The sequence below is a fragment of the Cucurbita pepo genome, chromosome LG02 (assembly GCF_002806865.2).
Source record: "Cucurbita pepo subsp. pepo cultivar mu-cu-16 chromosome LG02, ASM280686v2, whole genome shotgun sequence".
NCBI lineage: Eukaryota > Viridiplantae > Streptophyta > Magnoliopsida > Cucurbitales > Cucurbitaceae > Cucurbita > Cucurbita pepo.
In genome coordinates, this window is record NC_036639.1 from 247,729 (window position 1) to 259,536 (window position 11,808).

General features: G+C 37.6%; 3 protein-coding genes across 5 annotated transcripts; all 3 read left to right on the forward strand.

The window, feature by feature from the left end:
- Nucleotides 1-341: 341 nt before the first annotated feature.
- On the forward strand, nucleotides 342-1,629 carry LOC111789201. 3 transcript variants are annotated; one of them, XM_023669894.1, is made up of 5 exons: nucleotides 342-573; nucleotides 654-775; nucleotides 851-1,015; nucleotides 1,088-1,237; nucleotides 1,319-1,629. In XM_023669894.1, the coding sequence occupies exons 1-5, from the start codon at nucleotides 522-524 to the stop codon at nucleotides 1,370-1,372; spliced, it is 543 nt and encodes a 180-aa protein (XP_023525662.1). In that variant the 5' UTR covers nucleotides 342-521; the 3' UTR covers nucleotides 1,373-1,629. The 3 variants fall into 3 exon arrangements, with proteins under 3 accessions (XP_023525662.1, XP_023525663.1, XP_023525664.1); XM_023669895.1 differs by having other exon boundaries at nucleotides 342-570; XM_023669896.1 differs by having other exon boundaries at nucleotides 342-567.
- Nucleotides 1,630-2,944: 1,315 nt separating this feature from the next.
- On the forward strand, nucleotides 2,945-5,501 carry LOC111788856 (L-ascorbate oxidase homolog). Its single transcript, XM_023669413.1, has 8 exons — nucleotides 2,945-3,154; nucleotides 3,221-3,330; nucleotides 3,418-3,688; nucleotides 3,787-3,886; nucleotides 3,978-4,323; nucleotides 4,431-4,796; nucleotides 4,871-4,949; nucleotides 5,018-5,501. Exons 1-8 carry the CDS (start codon nucleotides 3,014-3,016, stop codon nucleotides 5,228-5,230), a joined length of 1,626 nt encoding a protein of 541 aa, XP_023525181.1. The 5' UTR covers nucleotides 2,945-3,013; the 3' UTR covers nucleotides 5,231-5,501.
- Nucleotides 5,502-6,411: 910 nt separating this feature from the next.
- Nucleotides 6,412-11,593, forward strand: LOC111788656 (T-complex protein 1 subunit beta). Its single transcript, XM_023669083.1, has 12 exons — nucleotides 6,412-6,532; nucleotides 6,711-6,757; nucleotides 6,862-6,918; nucleotides 7,020-7,085; nucleotides 7,377-7,488; nucleotides 7,652-7,780; nucleotides 8,636-8,707; nucleotides 8,857-8,972; nucleotides 9,247-9,323; nucleotides 9,502-9,987; nucleotides 10,368-10,683; nucleotides 11,144-11,593. The coding sequence occupies exons 2-12, from the start codon at nucleotides 6,752-6,754 to the stop codon at nucleotides 11,288-11,290; spliced, it is 1,584 nt and encodes a 527-aa protein (XP_023524851.1). The 5' UTR covers nucleotides 6,412-6,532; nucleotides 6,711-6,751; the 3' UTR covers nucleotides 11,291-11,593.
- Nucleotides 11,594-11,808: the final 215 nt, after the last annotated feature.

Here is an 11,808-nt window from a genome sequence, read left to right on the forward strand (position 1 = left end):
TTTTTTTTTTTTTTTTTTTTTTTTTTTTTTTTGGAATAAGAAAAAGTATAATAATTCCGTTTAAAAACAGGGTGAAAAGTTTATTTCTGTACATTTAGGACGTGGCAGCACGCAATTGGATTATCAGGGTTATGGAGCCAATACTTCCTCCCGTAAAATACGACGTGGAGACTGCAACTCCGATCCGATGCGTTTTACTCGGAGAATTCATTTGACTTTGAAGATTTAAAAAAAAAAAAAATTAATTAATTAAAAAAATTGTAAGCCTTCCATTTTTGTTGGCCTCTCAATTTTGTTGGCCTCTCAATTTTGTTGGCCTCTCAATTTTGTTGCCTCTTCCTGCGCTTTCATTACAAAGCAAATAGGATCCCCTTTGATTTTCCGGGGAAAGGTCCCAAAGGATGAACGCCCATCCTCTAAGTATCATACCTCTGTATTCCTCTCTTTTCCTGCCCTAATTCTCATTTCATCTCCTTTCTTTCCCCTTTTCTTCTCCATCCTTCAACAACTCCTCCGCTTTCATGAACCGTTTCGAGCGAGCAATCTCTCAAAATGTTTCTCAAAATGGTGGTGGTAAATGTTCAACCCCTGTATCCTCCATTACTTGATTTTATTCCAATTAATCTTTTTACATTTTCTTACATACAACGTAGGAGCTCTACCAAGGTTCGAACTCCCCACCAATCCCCAAGATCTGCAGACTCCTAAATCTTTGAGTATTGTTTTGCGAAATGCACAACACCTCCTAAGTGAATATGCAATATATTCACTTCCGGTGAGTATTATATTCGGACACTCAAAAGAGTTTTTTATTCAATCCTGCCTTCTTTTGATATGCAATAACATGTAGCGCATCGCTGAGCGTTTCGAGCAAGACGGTTCCTCGACTGATCCAATGGTGAGGGGTCAAATACAGGAAGAGTTAGTGCAAGTAGGACTTAGGATGCAACAGTTCGGCGCGCTTCTTCTCGATCTCGGCAGTTCAATCTTGACGCTCCATTTGGAACAATCCACGGTAGTTTGAGATTCAAATGTGTAATTAGGTTTCAAAATATGCGTTAATTTAATATATGGTGGTGGTGTTTAGATTGACCATAAAGATCTCGCTCAAAGGATTACATCTACCAATTCTCCTATGGATGTGTTTCGCGCTGTGGTTGAGAGTTCGGCTCAGGTTTCTGGCTGCAACAATGAAGATATTGCAGATGAGTTGTGCAGCCATGACACGCTTGCTGAGGTCAGTCTTTTATTATTCTTATTATTTATTTCTATTTAATTCTCTTTGTTTAAAAACTTTGATTTGATTGGAATTTTGTAGGAATATTTAGGGATATTATCAAATGATATCAAACGACGTTTGCAAGGCAATTGAGAGCACGACAAATAAGAAGGTGCTGAAGGATATTTGCAGATTTGAGGGCGGAATTCCATCAATGCCTTGCCTTCCTCAACTTTATTTTTCTTCCTTTCTTTTTCTTTTTTTTTTTCATTCTACTTTTGCTTTCATTATAGATTCCTTAGGTTTGTAATATACTCTTTTCTTTTTTTTTTTTCTAATATTATTTGGTAACTCTATTTTCAATTCCGGCTATCTAAATATATAGAACGAGCTCAAAAGTGAGTGAGTGAGTGTATGATAAATTGCACACTACAACATCTCAAAATCAAGAGGGAGGCGAAGGGTTCGTCTTATTTATTTTGCCTTTGCGTTGGGGGTTTTCGTTCGTTGATCCAATCGTTGCCTTGGCACCTAGGCTCATCTACTAGGGTCCTTCTATCTAACAAATTTAATTTTATCTGTTAATTATGTTTATGTTTATTATAAATTTTCAACTCATATGTAAGGCGCTTTTGATCAAATATAATCCATCTACTATTTGTTTATATTAATTTCTACTATTTGTTTATATTAATTATGTTGGAAATATTAAAAACGATCTACTATTTGTTTATATTAATTTCTACTATTTGTTTATATTAATTTCTACTATTTGTTTATATTAATTATGTTGGAAATATTAAAAACGCGACAACTAAGGTTTCATGGGGATTAGTAAACTAAGACACATGTCATAATATAAGACATATATCGACTAACATACCCACCTCTTAACCATGCATTCATGATTACTATAATTAAGGTGCACGTACTCTTATTATACTAAATTTCTAATCACATGGTTAACATGCAAACCTACCAAATTTTATTTAGGAGTTTTGATATGTTACTTAATTGTGAATCTCTTTATAATATGGTAATTTTGCCACAATATCTCTTAATTGAACCAAGGTTTAGAACGAGGTCTCACACACTCGAAACCCCCATTCCGCACGTATTGGCTTTGACCACTATTTGACCACTCGGCTGTGAAGATCACGCACTCACGTCTCACGTGTCTTCAACTTAGAGTCTCTTTCTTGTTTGACTCATGAGCTTCCTTCCACCCTCCTTATCCCTTGCAAACCCTTCTGGCAAAAATATTAATGGGTTTCGAATGTTTTCTTAGCCTCCTTCCTTAATCAGCCAAGGTTGATGTAATTTTTTTAATATATATATATAATAAAATTTATTATACAGTATTACAGATGGGAGAATTCTTAGGAAAATCATTGTCTCTCCGCGTTCAGAGACAATACATACAAAAATTTATTAATGTACACGATAATGTTAAATGTGGGACCCCACCACCGACATTCCACACTTTTCTTCTGCTCTCCTTTTTTTTTTCCTTCTTTCTTTTTTTATAATAATAACAAAAATACTATTCTATTGTATTGACTTTTATGCCCCCACAGTGGTTTCCATTCTCACGTTGCCACGTGGATTTCCCTCCCTGTTCATATTTTGATTTATTCCTCCTTTTCCGGGTGGGCTAAACCCACAGTTTTCACTCTTTAAATACTCTTCTCTCTTCTCCCCTTAAATCTCAACCCTTCGTCATCGTCTTCTTCTTCTTCTTCTTCTTCTTCTTCTTCTTCTTCTTCTTCTTCTTCTTCTTCCCACTAATCCAAAATGCTGCTTCTAACTTCACCGGCCTTCGCCCTCTCTGCATTCCTCTGCTTCTTCGCCGCCGTCTCTGCAGAAGATCCTTACCGTTTCTTCACCTGGAATGTCTCCTACGGCGACATTTACCCTCTCGGCCTCCGCCAGCAGGTTCCTTCTTTCTTCTCTCTTTGATCTCCTCGTTAATGCCGCCCCTCATCTGTTCTTCTTCTGCAGGGCATACTGATCAATGGTCAATTCCCCGGCCCTGATATCTACTGCGTCACTAACGACAACCTTATTATCAATGTCTTCAACAGCTTAGATGAACCCTTCCTCATTTCCTGGTCATTATTTCTACTCTCCATTTCACTTGTTTTTATTTTACTTTTAACCCTGTTTTCATGTCCCCCAACTCCAACTCTGCAACGCAGGAACGGAGTTCAACAGAGAAAGAACTCATACGAAGACGGTGTTTATGGAACAACCTGCCCCATCCCTCCCGGAAAGAACTTCACCTACATCCTCCAAGTCAAGGATCAGATTGGAAGCTTTTACTATTTCCCCTCTCTCGCCTTCCACAAGGCCGCCGGTGGTTTCGGCGCCATCAGAATCCTCAGCCGCCCCTTCATCCCCGTCCCCTTCCCTGATCCCGCCGGTGACCACTCCCTTCTCATCGGAGACTGGTACAGCTCCAATCACACGGTATTCATTATCTTTGCTACTTTTTTTTATTTTTCCCCAAATGGGTCGAATGCTTTTTATTTCTTTTTTTAATTTCAGCTTTGAAATTTGGCGCATAGACCTTGAAGGCTTGTTTGGATCTTGGTAAAAAGCTTCCATTTCCTGATGGAATCCTCATCAATGGCCGTGCCAATTACACCTCCTTCAGCGTTGAACAAGGTATAATCCCCGGTCTAATTTGATTGGCGATTCTAAGGCCAATGGCTATCTAATTGGACTGAGATGATCATTCATGTCTATGCTGTTGCAGGAAAAACTTACAGGTTGAGAATTTCAAATGTGGGGCTGCAGCATTCCCTCAACTTCCGAATTCAAGGACATCAAATGAAGCTTGTTGAAGTGGAGGGAACACATACCCTTCAAACCACGTATTCCTCGCTCGACATTCATGTCGGTCAGTCTTACTCCGTGCTTGTCACAGCCGACCAGCCAGCTCAAGACTACTACATTGTCGTCTCTTCTCGCTTCACCAACCCAGTGCTCACCACCACCGGCATTCTTCGTTACAGTAACTCTACTGGCCCTGTCAAAGGCCCTCTTCCTGGAGCTCCAACCACAGAAGTCGGCTGGTCTCTCAACCAAGCTCGCTCCATTAGGTGATACTTTCAATTCACTATCCTTTTCAACTTGAGTCAACGTTCAATAACCAGACCAAATGGTTAGTCTGTGAGTCTTGATTATGGCCTTTTTGTGTTTGTTGCAGGACCAACCTTACAGCCAGTGGACCAAGGCCAAACCCACAAGGATCATATCACTATGGTCTGGTAAACACAAGCAGAACCATCATACTTGAAACTTCTGCTGGCATAATCAACAGCAAACAAAGATATGCGGTTAACAGAGTCTCCTTCATCCCGGCTGACACTCCCCTGAAACTTGCCGACTTCTTCAAAATAGGAGGGGTTCTTCGCGTCGGAAGTATCTCCGATCGCCCTACCGGTGGAGGAATGTACCTCGACACATCCGTGATGGGTGCAGACTACAGAGCGTTTGTTGAAATTGTGTTCCAAAACAATGAGAACATTGTCCAAAGTTGGCATATTGATGGCTACTCTTTCTTTGTGGTCGGGTAAGCTCACATATGTTTGTGTGGATATCTGATGAATCAATATAGGATGTTTCTGAAAGTGTTGTGTTTTTCAGTATGGATGGAGGGCAATGGAGTGAGTCTAGCAGAGGGCAGTACAATCTGCGGGATGCAATAGCTCGTTGTACGATTCAGGTGAGCATCGAGTTTGGATTCCCTTTTGGCTTTTAGGCTCGTAAATGATGTGATGATGTTTGGGGCAGGTATACCCTTTGTCATGGACTGCAATTTACATGTCCCTGGACAACGTAGGGATGTGGAACATAAGGTCGGAGTTTTGGGCTAGACAGTATCTCGGACAGCAATTCTACCTCCGCGTGTATACACCATCGACGTCGTTTAGGGACGAGTACCCCATTCCAAAGAATGCTCTTCTGTGTGGTAGGGCAAGTGGTAGGCACACCAGGCCACTCTAAATCAGTGGCATTCCAAATATTTGAACCCGACACACACACACATACACACATACACAAGGTAGCTAGAAAACAAGGTCTGTTTGCTTTGGTAGTGTTGTAGCCAGAAATATCGAGGATTAGATTGCCCGGTCCTTCAATTGACCCTATCTCGGGGTTGGCTCACATTCTTTCCCCATATATCATTTGATTTCTTCCCCCATTTGCTCATTTTTTTTATATCATATTGTTACCTATCGACTTTATTAAATATCAAGATTGTTTTTGGTTTGAAGTGTGGTAGAATCTAATATTTGAAATTGACGCGTGTGTATGAATCATAATTGGAGAGATAATCGGAACATTTTTTTATAGGGTGTGGAAATCTCTCTTTAATATACGCGTTTTAAAACTGTGAAACTGACGACGATATGCAATGGTAAAAGTGAACAACATTGGTCATGTGCCTACGAAAATCCGACTCAATTGGAGAGGGAATGATCAATCATTCAAAAATTACCCCTTCCATTACAAAGAACTAAATAAACTCTACTTTTTGGTCGGTTGTAAAAAAATCTAATAGCAAAATCTAGTATAGCTATGATAGGGTTCTATTTATCTTCTCACTAACTCAATCAAACCCATTTTTTCAATTATAACATAACATAATTAACATGTTTTGTTGAGAATGATTTAATTTGAGTTTAGAATTGTGAGATCCTACGCGTCGGTTGAGAGAGGAATAAAATATTTTTAAGGGTGTGAGACTGACAATGTAACGGGCCAAAACAAACAATATCTACTAGTCGTAGGATTGAGTTGTTACAAATGTATCATAACTTACCGTCTTAGAGAGGGTGGATTGTGAAATTTCATATCGGTAGAGAAGGAACGGAACATTACTGATAAGAGTATGAAAACCTCATCTATAACAGCCGAACAATATTTGCTAGATGTGGGAACTCATATAGAAACTCAATTTTGGTTGACGTCCCATTAATGGAAATTATTTAAATAAAAATTATACAATTTCAACATTTGAAATAAAAGAAAGAAAAAGAAAACAGATAAATCATTATACCTTTAAAATTAAAAACAAGAAGTTAAAACGCAAAATAATTAACGATCCTTTCCTTTCACTATATTTCGATAAATATATTTACTACGAAAAGAAAAAAAAAAAAAAAAAAAAAAAAAAAAAAAAGAAAAGGAAAAAATAGAGGGAAAAAAGAGATAAACCCTACACTCCGATCTCCGTCTCTTTACCCACTTCTGGTTTCTTCTTCTTCCATCGTTGCCGCAGCTGCACGTCCGATCCAGAATCAGGTTTTTTTTTCTCCTCTCTCTTAATCTCTCTGCTGCAACCTCACATCTTCTCACTCTCATTCTCTCCTCTCTGTTTCCGACTGTTTCTTGGCCCGTTTTATCTCCCTGAGCTTCGTTATTATGCACTACAATTCATTTCGTTTTCCTAATTGACTGAAAAACGGGAGCCCCGTTTCAGGTAGTTCATTCTTCAGTTAGGTCTCAGTTTTCTTCATTTCCATGGCGGTAAGTTGGTTTCTAGTCACTACATTTTCCCGACTGTTATTTCTCATCGGGTTTGAGATCTTTTTCGGCGTTTTTTTTTTGATACATGAATTTTCACTTCGCAGGTCGATAAACTTCTGAAAGATGAAGCGAGCGAAGAGAAGGGAGAGCGTGCTAGAATGGTATGTATCAATTTTTTTGGTTGATCTTTGATTCTACCAGCGAGAGAAATTTCCTCGTTTATTACCTTTGTAAGTTTAATATCTCTTAATCGATTTTGTAGGCATCATTCATTGGTGCTATGGCGATTGCTGATTTGGTTAAGACAACATTAGGACCAAAGGGGATGGTAAGTTACTCTCCTTAGTCTACTAAATTATGAGATGGATCTCTGAGGGTATTAAGCTCATTTGGGTTTCTTTCCTTTCTCTTCGTTATATCACTACTATAGAGTATAGTTTTAAGTATTCATTTACTTTGAGTAAAGATCTGGGAAAATTTAAATGATGTATATTAATAAACCCACCCTGAATCGTTCACTCGTATAGGGGAGGAAGTACAACTGATACCAATCTGACAAAATGCGTCTCTATTTCTTATAGTTATACGATTCCATGATTGTGGATGAAATACCTTGCAGGATAAAATTCTCCAATCTACTGGCAGAGGAAGGCAAGTCACTGTCACCAATGATGGTGCCACCATTTTAAAGTCCCTCCATATCGATAATCCAGCTGCCAAAGTGCTTGTCGGTATCCTTTATGTCAGTATTTACCATGTTTATGAGCGAGGCAATTTCATGATTATTGTAGTTGCGAAGGTTATTCAATTCTTGTATGGATGCTTTATTTATTTTACTTGAAGTCGTGCTTTTCTTATGGTTTTGAATGGAAAATCATTAACAACATGGTTAAGACATTTCAAAAGTTCAAGATGATGAAGTGGGTGATGGCACAACCTCAGTTGTTGTTTTGGCTGGAGAACTTCTAAGGGAAGCAGAGAAGTTGGTTGCTTCAAAGATTCATCCAATGACAATTATTGCAGGTTTTTTCTTACTATTTTTATGTTTACAATTACTATATAGTAGTAGGTTCACCATCCTTCCTTTTTGTAAGTCCGAACAATGTCTTAAAAGGCTATCGAGGCTTGCCTCAAGGCAAGACTCTAATTTTTATTCTTGAGACTTGCGCCTTGTTTGGACCATGAGAGGCTTACGTCTCTATGAAAACGCACTGAGGCCTAAAGTCTCTGCACCTCGGATAATGATTAGAAAAATAATATTGCCTCATTTTTTTAATATGAATGTTTGAGTTTTAACAATTTGGACTATTGCTACTTTTACTACTCAGGCTTTAAAAACATTGAAAACAAGAATTGATAGAATAAACCAATCCTATTAGTGTGATGTTAAAGATATCATTTTAGAATTTTTGATGAAGTGGAATTGACAAGGGTGTATATGTATGTTATATATTGATATACATTATGTACGCACAAATTTAGGATTTATATAATGTCATTAACTAAAATTGAGGCTTACATCTCATACTGTCTTGAGGCTTGTGCTTCGCCCCTTCAAGAGGAAAAGCCTCAATGTTGCCTTTAGCCTTTTAAAGCCTTGAGTTAGAAGGTTGTGTTGTATGCCTGTGTCATGCTTTCAAAAATCTTGGCATCATGTTGTCTTAATGGAATACCTCTCAAAATAATTCTGTATTGTCTTCTTTCTCTGTCTGTGTATGCATAAAGGACATCATTCTCTCTCTCTCTCTCTCTCTCCATCCCTTTTGTTATTCTATGAAAACCAGATGGATTATTTTGATGTTTTTTTTTTCTGGTACCTTCTACCTTGTGATGAGTATAATATGCTAAAGCTTGTGATGATTCATTTGAAACTTTCAGGTTATAGAATGGCTGCAGAATGTGCTCGTAATGCATTGCTGCAGAAAGTGGTGGATAACAAAGCAGATTTAGGTAATAACCTTATCTTTTCTATCATTTTGCCTTCTCTTAGTCCAGCGTGAGACTGTCATGTGTATATTTTTTTAGTTAAGACTATAAATTTCAAATCTTACATGGACTATAACTGCATATTCTGAAGCAATGCATTGCTATTTTTTCAGAGAAATTTAAATCAGACTTGATGAAGATTGCAATGACAACTCTGAGTTCCAAAATTCTATCACAAGACAAGGAACATTTTGCTCAATTGGCAGTTGATGCCGTTATGAGGCTAAAGGTGAATGCTCACTCGTTCTGCATTTATTGTGATTTGGGTGAAAATTATCTACTAACAAGTTTGATTGCAAGTTTAAATACTATGATGTTTATTGCTGCTATTTGATGAATACTGTTCACCATCTTATATATTCTGTTAATGTGTGTGCACAAGAGAGAGAGGGAGGAACATTTTGGATGATGTGTAGCTGTTTCCATGTTGTGTCGGTGTGTCTTATATTCCATACCCTTGAGCACTTGTGTTCTATTTGGAACTTACTTTGTTGAAATTGCAGGGGAGCACAAACTTGGAGTCAATTCAAATCATCAAGAAACCTGGAGGATCATTGAAGGATTCCTTTTTAGATGAAGGGTGAGTTTTCTTTTTGTTTTTGAGGACTTCTTAATGAGTTAAGTAGACATAATATATGAACATTTTCTGAAAAGTTCTCTAGATGTACAAGTATACTCACTGCATCTACAAATACACTTTTTTTTCACAGAAGTTTTTAAATTTGAGTTTGGGATCATTTTTTTTTTTTTTTTTTTAGGTTTATTCTTGACAAAAAAATTGGTATTGGCCAACCCAAGCGCATAGAGAATGCCAAAATTTTAGTGGCAAATACTGCTATGGACACCGACAAAGTCAAGATTTATGGTGCTCGAGTTCGTGTTGATTCAATGGCAAGAGTTGCTGAAATTGAGGGTGCTGAAAAGGACAAAATGAGAGAGAAGGTGAAGAAGATAATTGGTCATGGAATCAACTGCTTTGTTAACAGACAGTTGATCTACAATTTCCCGGAGGAACTATTTGCAGATGCAGGAATACTTGCCATTGAGCATGCTGATTTTGATGGCATAGAGCGTCTGGCTTTAGTAACTGGTGGTGAGATTGCTTCAACTTTTGACAATCCGGAATCTGTGAAGCTTGGACATTGCAAGTTGATTGAGGAGATTATGATTGGCGAGGACAAACTGATCCATTTTTCTGGTGTGGGAATGGGTCAAGCGTGTACAATTGTGCTAAGGGGTGCAAGGTATTTCCAAAAGTGCATTTTTATATTACTTGTCATCTGCTGAAATACTTTATTTTCCTGCTTTTCTGCCAAAAAAATAGTGAGCATTTCTCTATACTTTGGCCGGTTAATGAATTTTCTTTTTTAATGTAATATTGTTTTTTATTTCTATGGACGGTTTATTTCTGATAAAATGATGGCGAATATCATAAAGTGCTTGTTGAAGAAGGCTTTATAACCTATGGTTGTTACCACCATACAATTGGTGCCTTACATAAACCCTCAATTGGAAATTTGTAATGGTCATTTTTACATGTACACTTTTTTCTTGGAGCTGTTTCATTTGCTTTGTTATATGTTTTGACAGTGCTATTTTTGCGTTGTCTTTTGTTCTTTGCCAGTCATCACGTCCTTGATGAGGCTGAAAGGTCTCTGCATGATGCCTTGTGTGTACTGTCTCAGACAGTCAATGACAGCAGAGTCCTTCTTGGAGGTGGATGGCCCGAGATGATTATGTCAAAAGAAGTAGATGAGTTGGCTAGGAAGACTCCTGGGAAGAAATCACACGCCATTGAAGCCTTTTCACGTGCTCTACAGGCTATTCCAACAATCATTGCTGATAATGCTGGGTTGGATAGTGCTGACTTGATTGCACAGCTCCGGGCTGAGCATCACAAGGAAGGTTGCAATGCAGGGATCGACGTCATCTCTGGTTCGGTAAGTGTCAAGATTGAAATATGTTTTAGAAGAGTAATGCCTTAATCGCCATTAAGTAATTTTGCAGTGACTAGACATCATATGCAGGAGAATGCAGTCCTTCACGATTTAAATATCCCTTGTGCTCATACTATCTTATTTAATTGATCTTTACTAACACATTTTTGTCATGTTATAATATTGAAGTTCTATAAGACAATGACTGCACACTAAAATTTGTCGATAGATTGTCGTCATTTTCTTTGATTTTATGTCGTAGTTGTTCGGTAGAGAACAATATTGAGTTAATAATCATCAAGGATGTCCGACCGCATTAGTGCCAAATGACAGAGATTTCCTGTTCATGTGGCATGTAATTGGACCTTGAGGCATGACAATAGCCTGATCGATTCATATCACTTTATAATAAAAAAAAGATTTTTGTAAGCTTTCTTGATGATGTATATTGTATCCGTGACAGGTAGGGGATATGGCTGAACTTGGTATCTCAGAAGCTTTCAAAGTGAAGCAAGCCGTATTGCTTTCTGCAACGGAGGCTGCTGAGATGATTCTTAGAGTTGATGAAATCATCACATGTGCCCCTAGGAGGAGGGAAGATAGAATGTGAAAGAGGCCACTCTTTTACATTCTTCAGAAAGGACTGTGTTATCTTTATTGGCAGCAGTGTTGTGAATGTTTGTGTTACATCATGTAGGGTTGGTTGGATTTTGTTAGGGAGGTTGCATTTTTCTTGCAAGAATTTTGGGTTTTCTTCACTGCCTAGTTTTTCTGATCGTGTGGGTAATGTAATGCCTTTCCTTCATCAACTTTTACCAGAGGATGCAAATAGTTTGATTGCCCAACTGTTGTAGGAAGCATCTTCTGAATCTTAATATATAGTTTCTTTTTCAAATGCAGGATTGATCCTTTATATTTTGAAATGATTAGGAATTTTTTTTTTAAATATTCTATTTTAGCCAATCACTTTAATTTTTTAAATAATACTTATTAATTATTTTGATTACTGCGATATGGTTTTATAATTATTATGTCTACTTAGTATTTAAAAATATGGAGAATCTCTAAAATATTTGAAAGTGTCGTGAAAGAAATATTATCAAAAGGAAAAAAGAATAAATTTTAAAT

Bases quoted from the DNA above. Each gene is read 5' to 3' on its own strand.
- LOC111789201 (XM_023669894.1), top strand. From the start codon at position 522: ATGAACCGTTTCGAGCGAGCAATCTCTCAAAATGTTTCTCAAAATGGT. The intron at 1,016-1,087 runs GTAGTTTGAGAT...GGTGGTGTTTAG, and splicing joins TCCATTTGGAACAATCCACG to ATTGACCATAAAGATCTCGC. The intron at 1,238-1,318 runs GTCAGTCTTTTA...GGAATTTTGTAG, and splicing joins GCCATGACACGCTTGCTGAG to GAATATTTAGGGATATTATC.
- LOC111788856 (XM_023669413.1), top strand. From the start codon at position 3,014: ATGCTGCTTCTAACTTCACCGGCCTTCGCCCTCTCTGCATTCCTCTGC. The intron at 3,155-3,220 runs GTTCCTTCTTTC...CTTCTTCTGCAG, and splicing joins CTCTCGGCCTCCGCCAGCAG to GGCATACTGATCAATGGTCA. The intron at 4,950-5,017 runs GTGAGCATCGAG...TGTTTGGGGCAG, and splicing joins TAGCTCGTTGTACGATTCAG to GTATACCCTTTGTCATGGAC.
- LOC111788656 (XM_023669083.1), top strand. The intron at 7,086-7,376 runs GTAAGTTACTCT...AATACCTTGCAG, and splicing joins CATTAGGACCAAAGGGGATG to GATAAAATTCTCCAATCTAC. The intron at 9,324-9,501 runs GTGAGTTTTCTT...TTTTTTTTTTAG, and splicing joins GATTCCTTTTTAGATGAAGG to GTTTATTCTTGACAAAAAAA.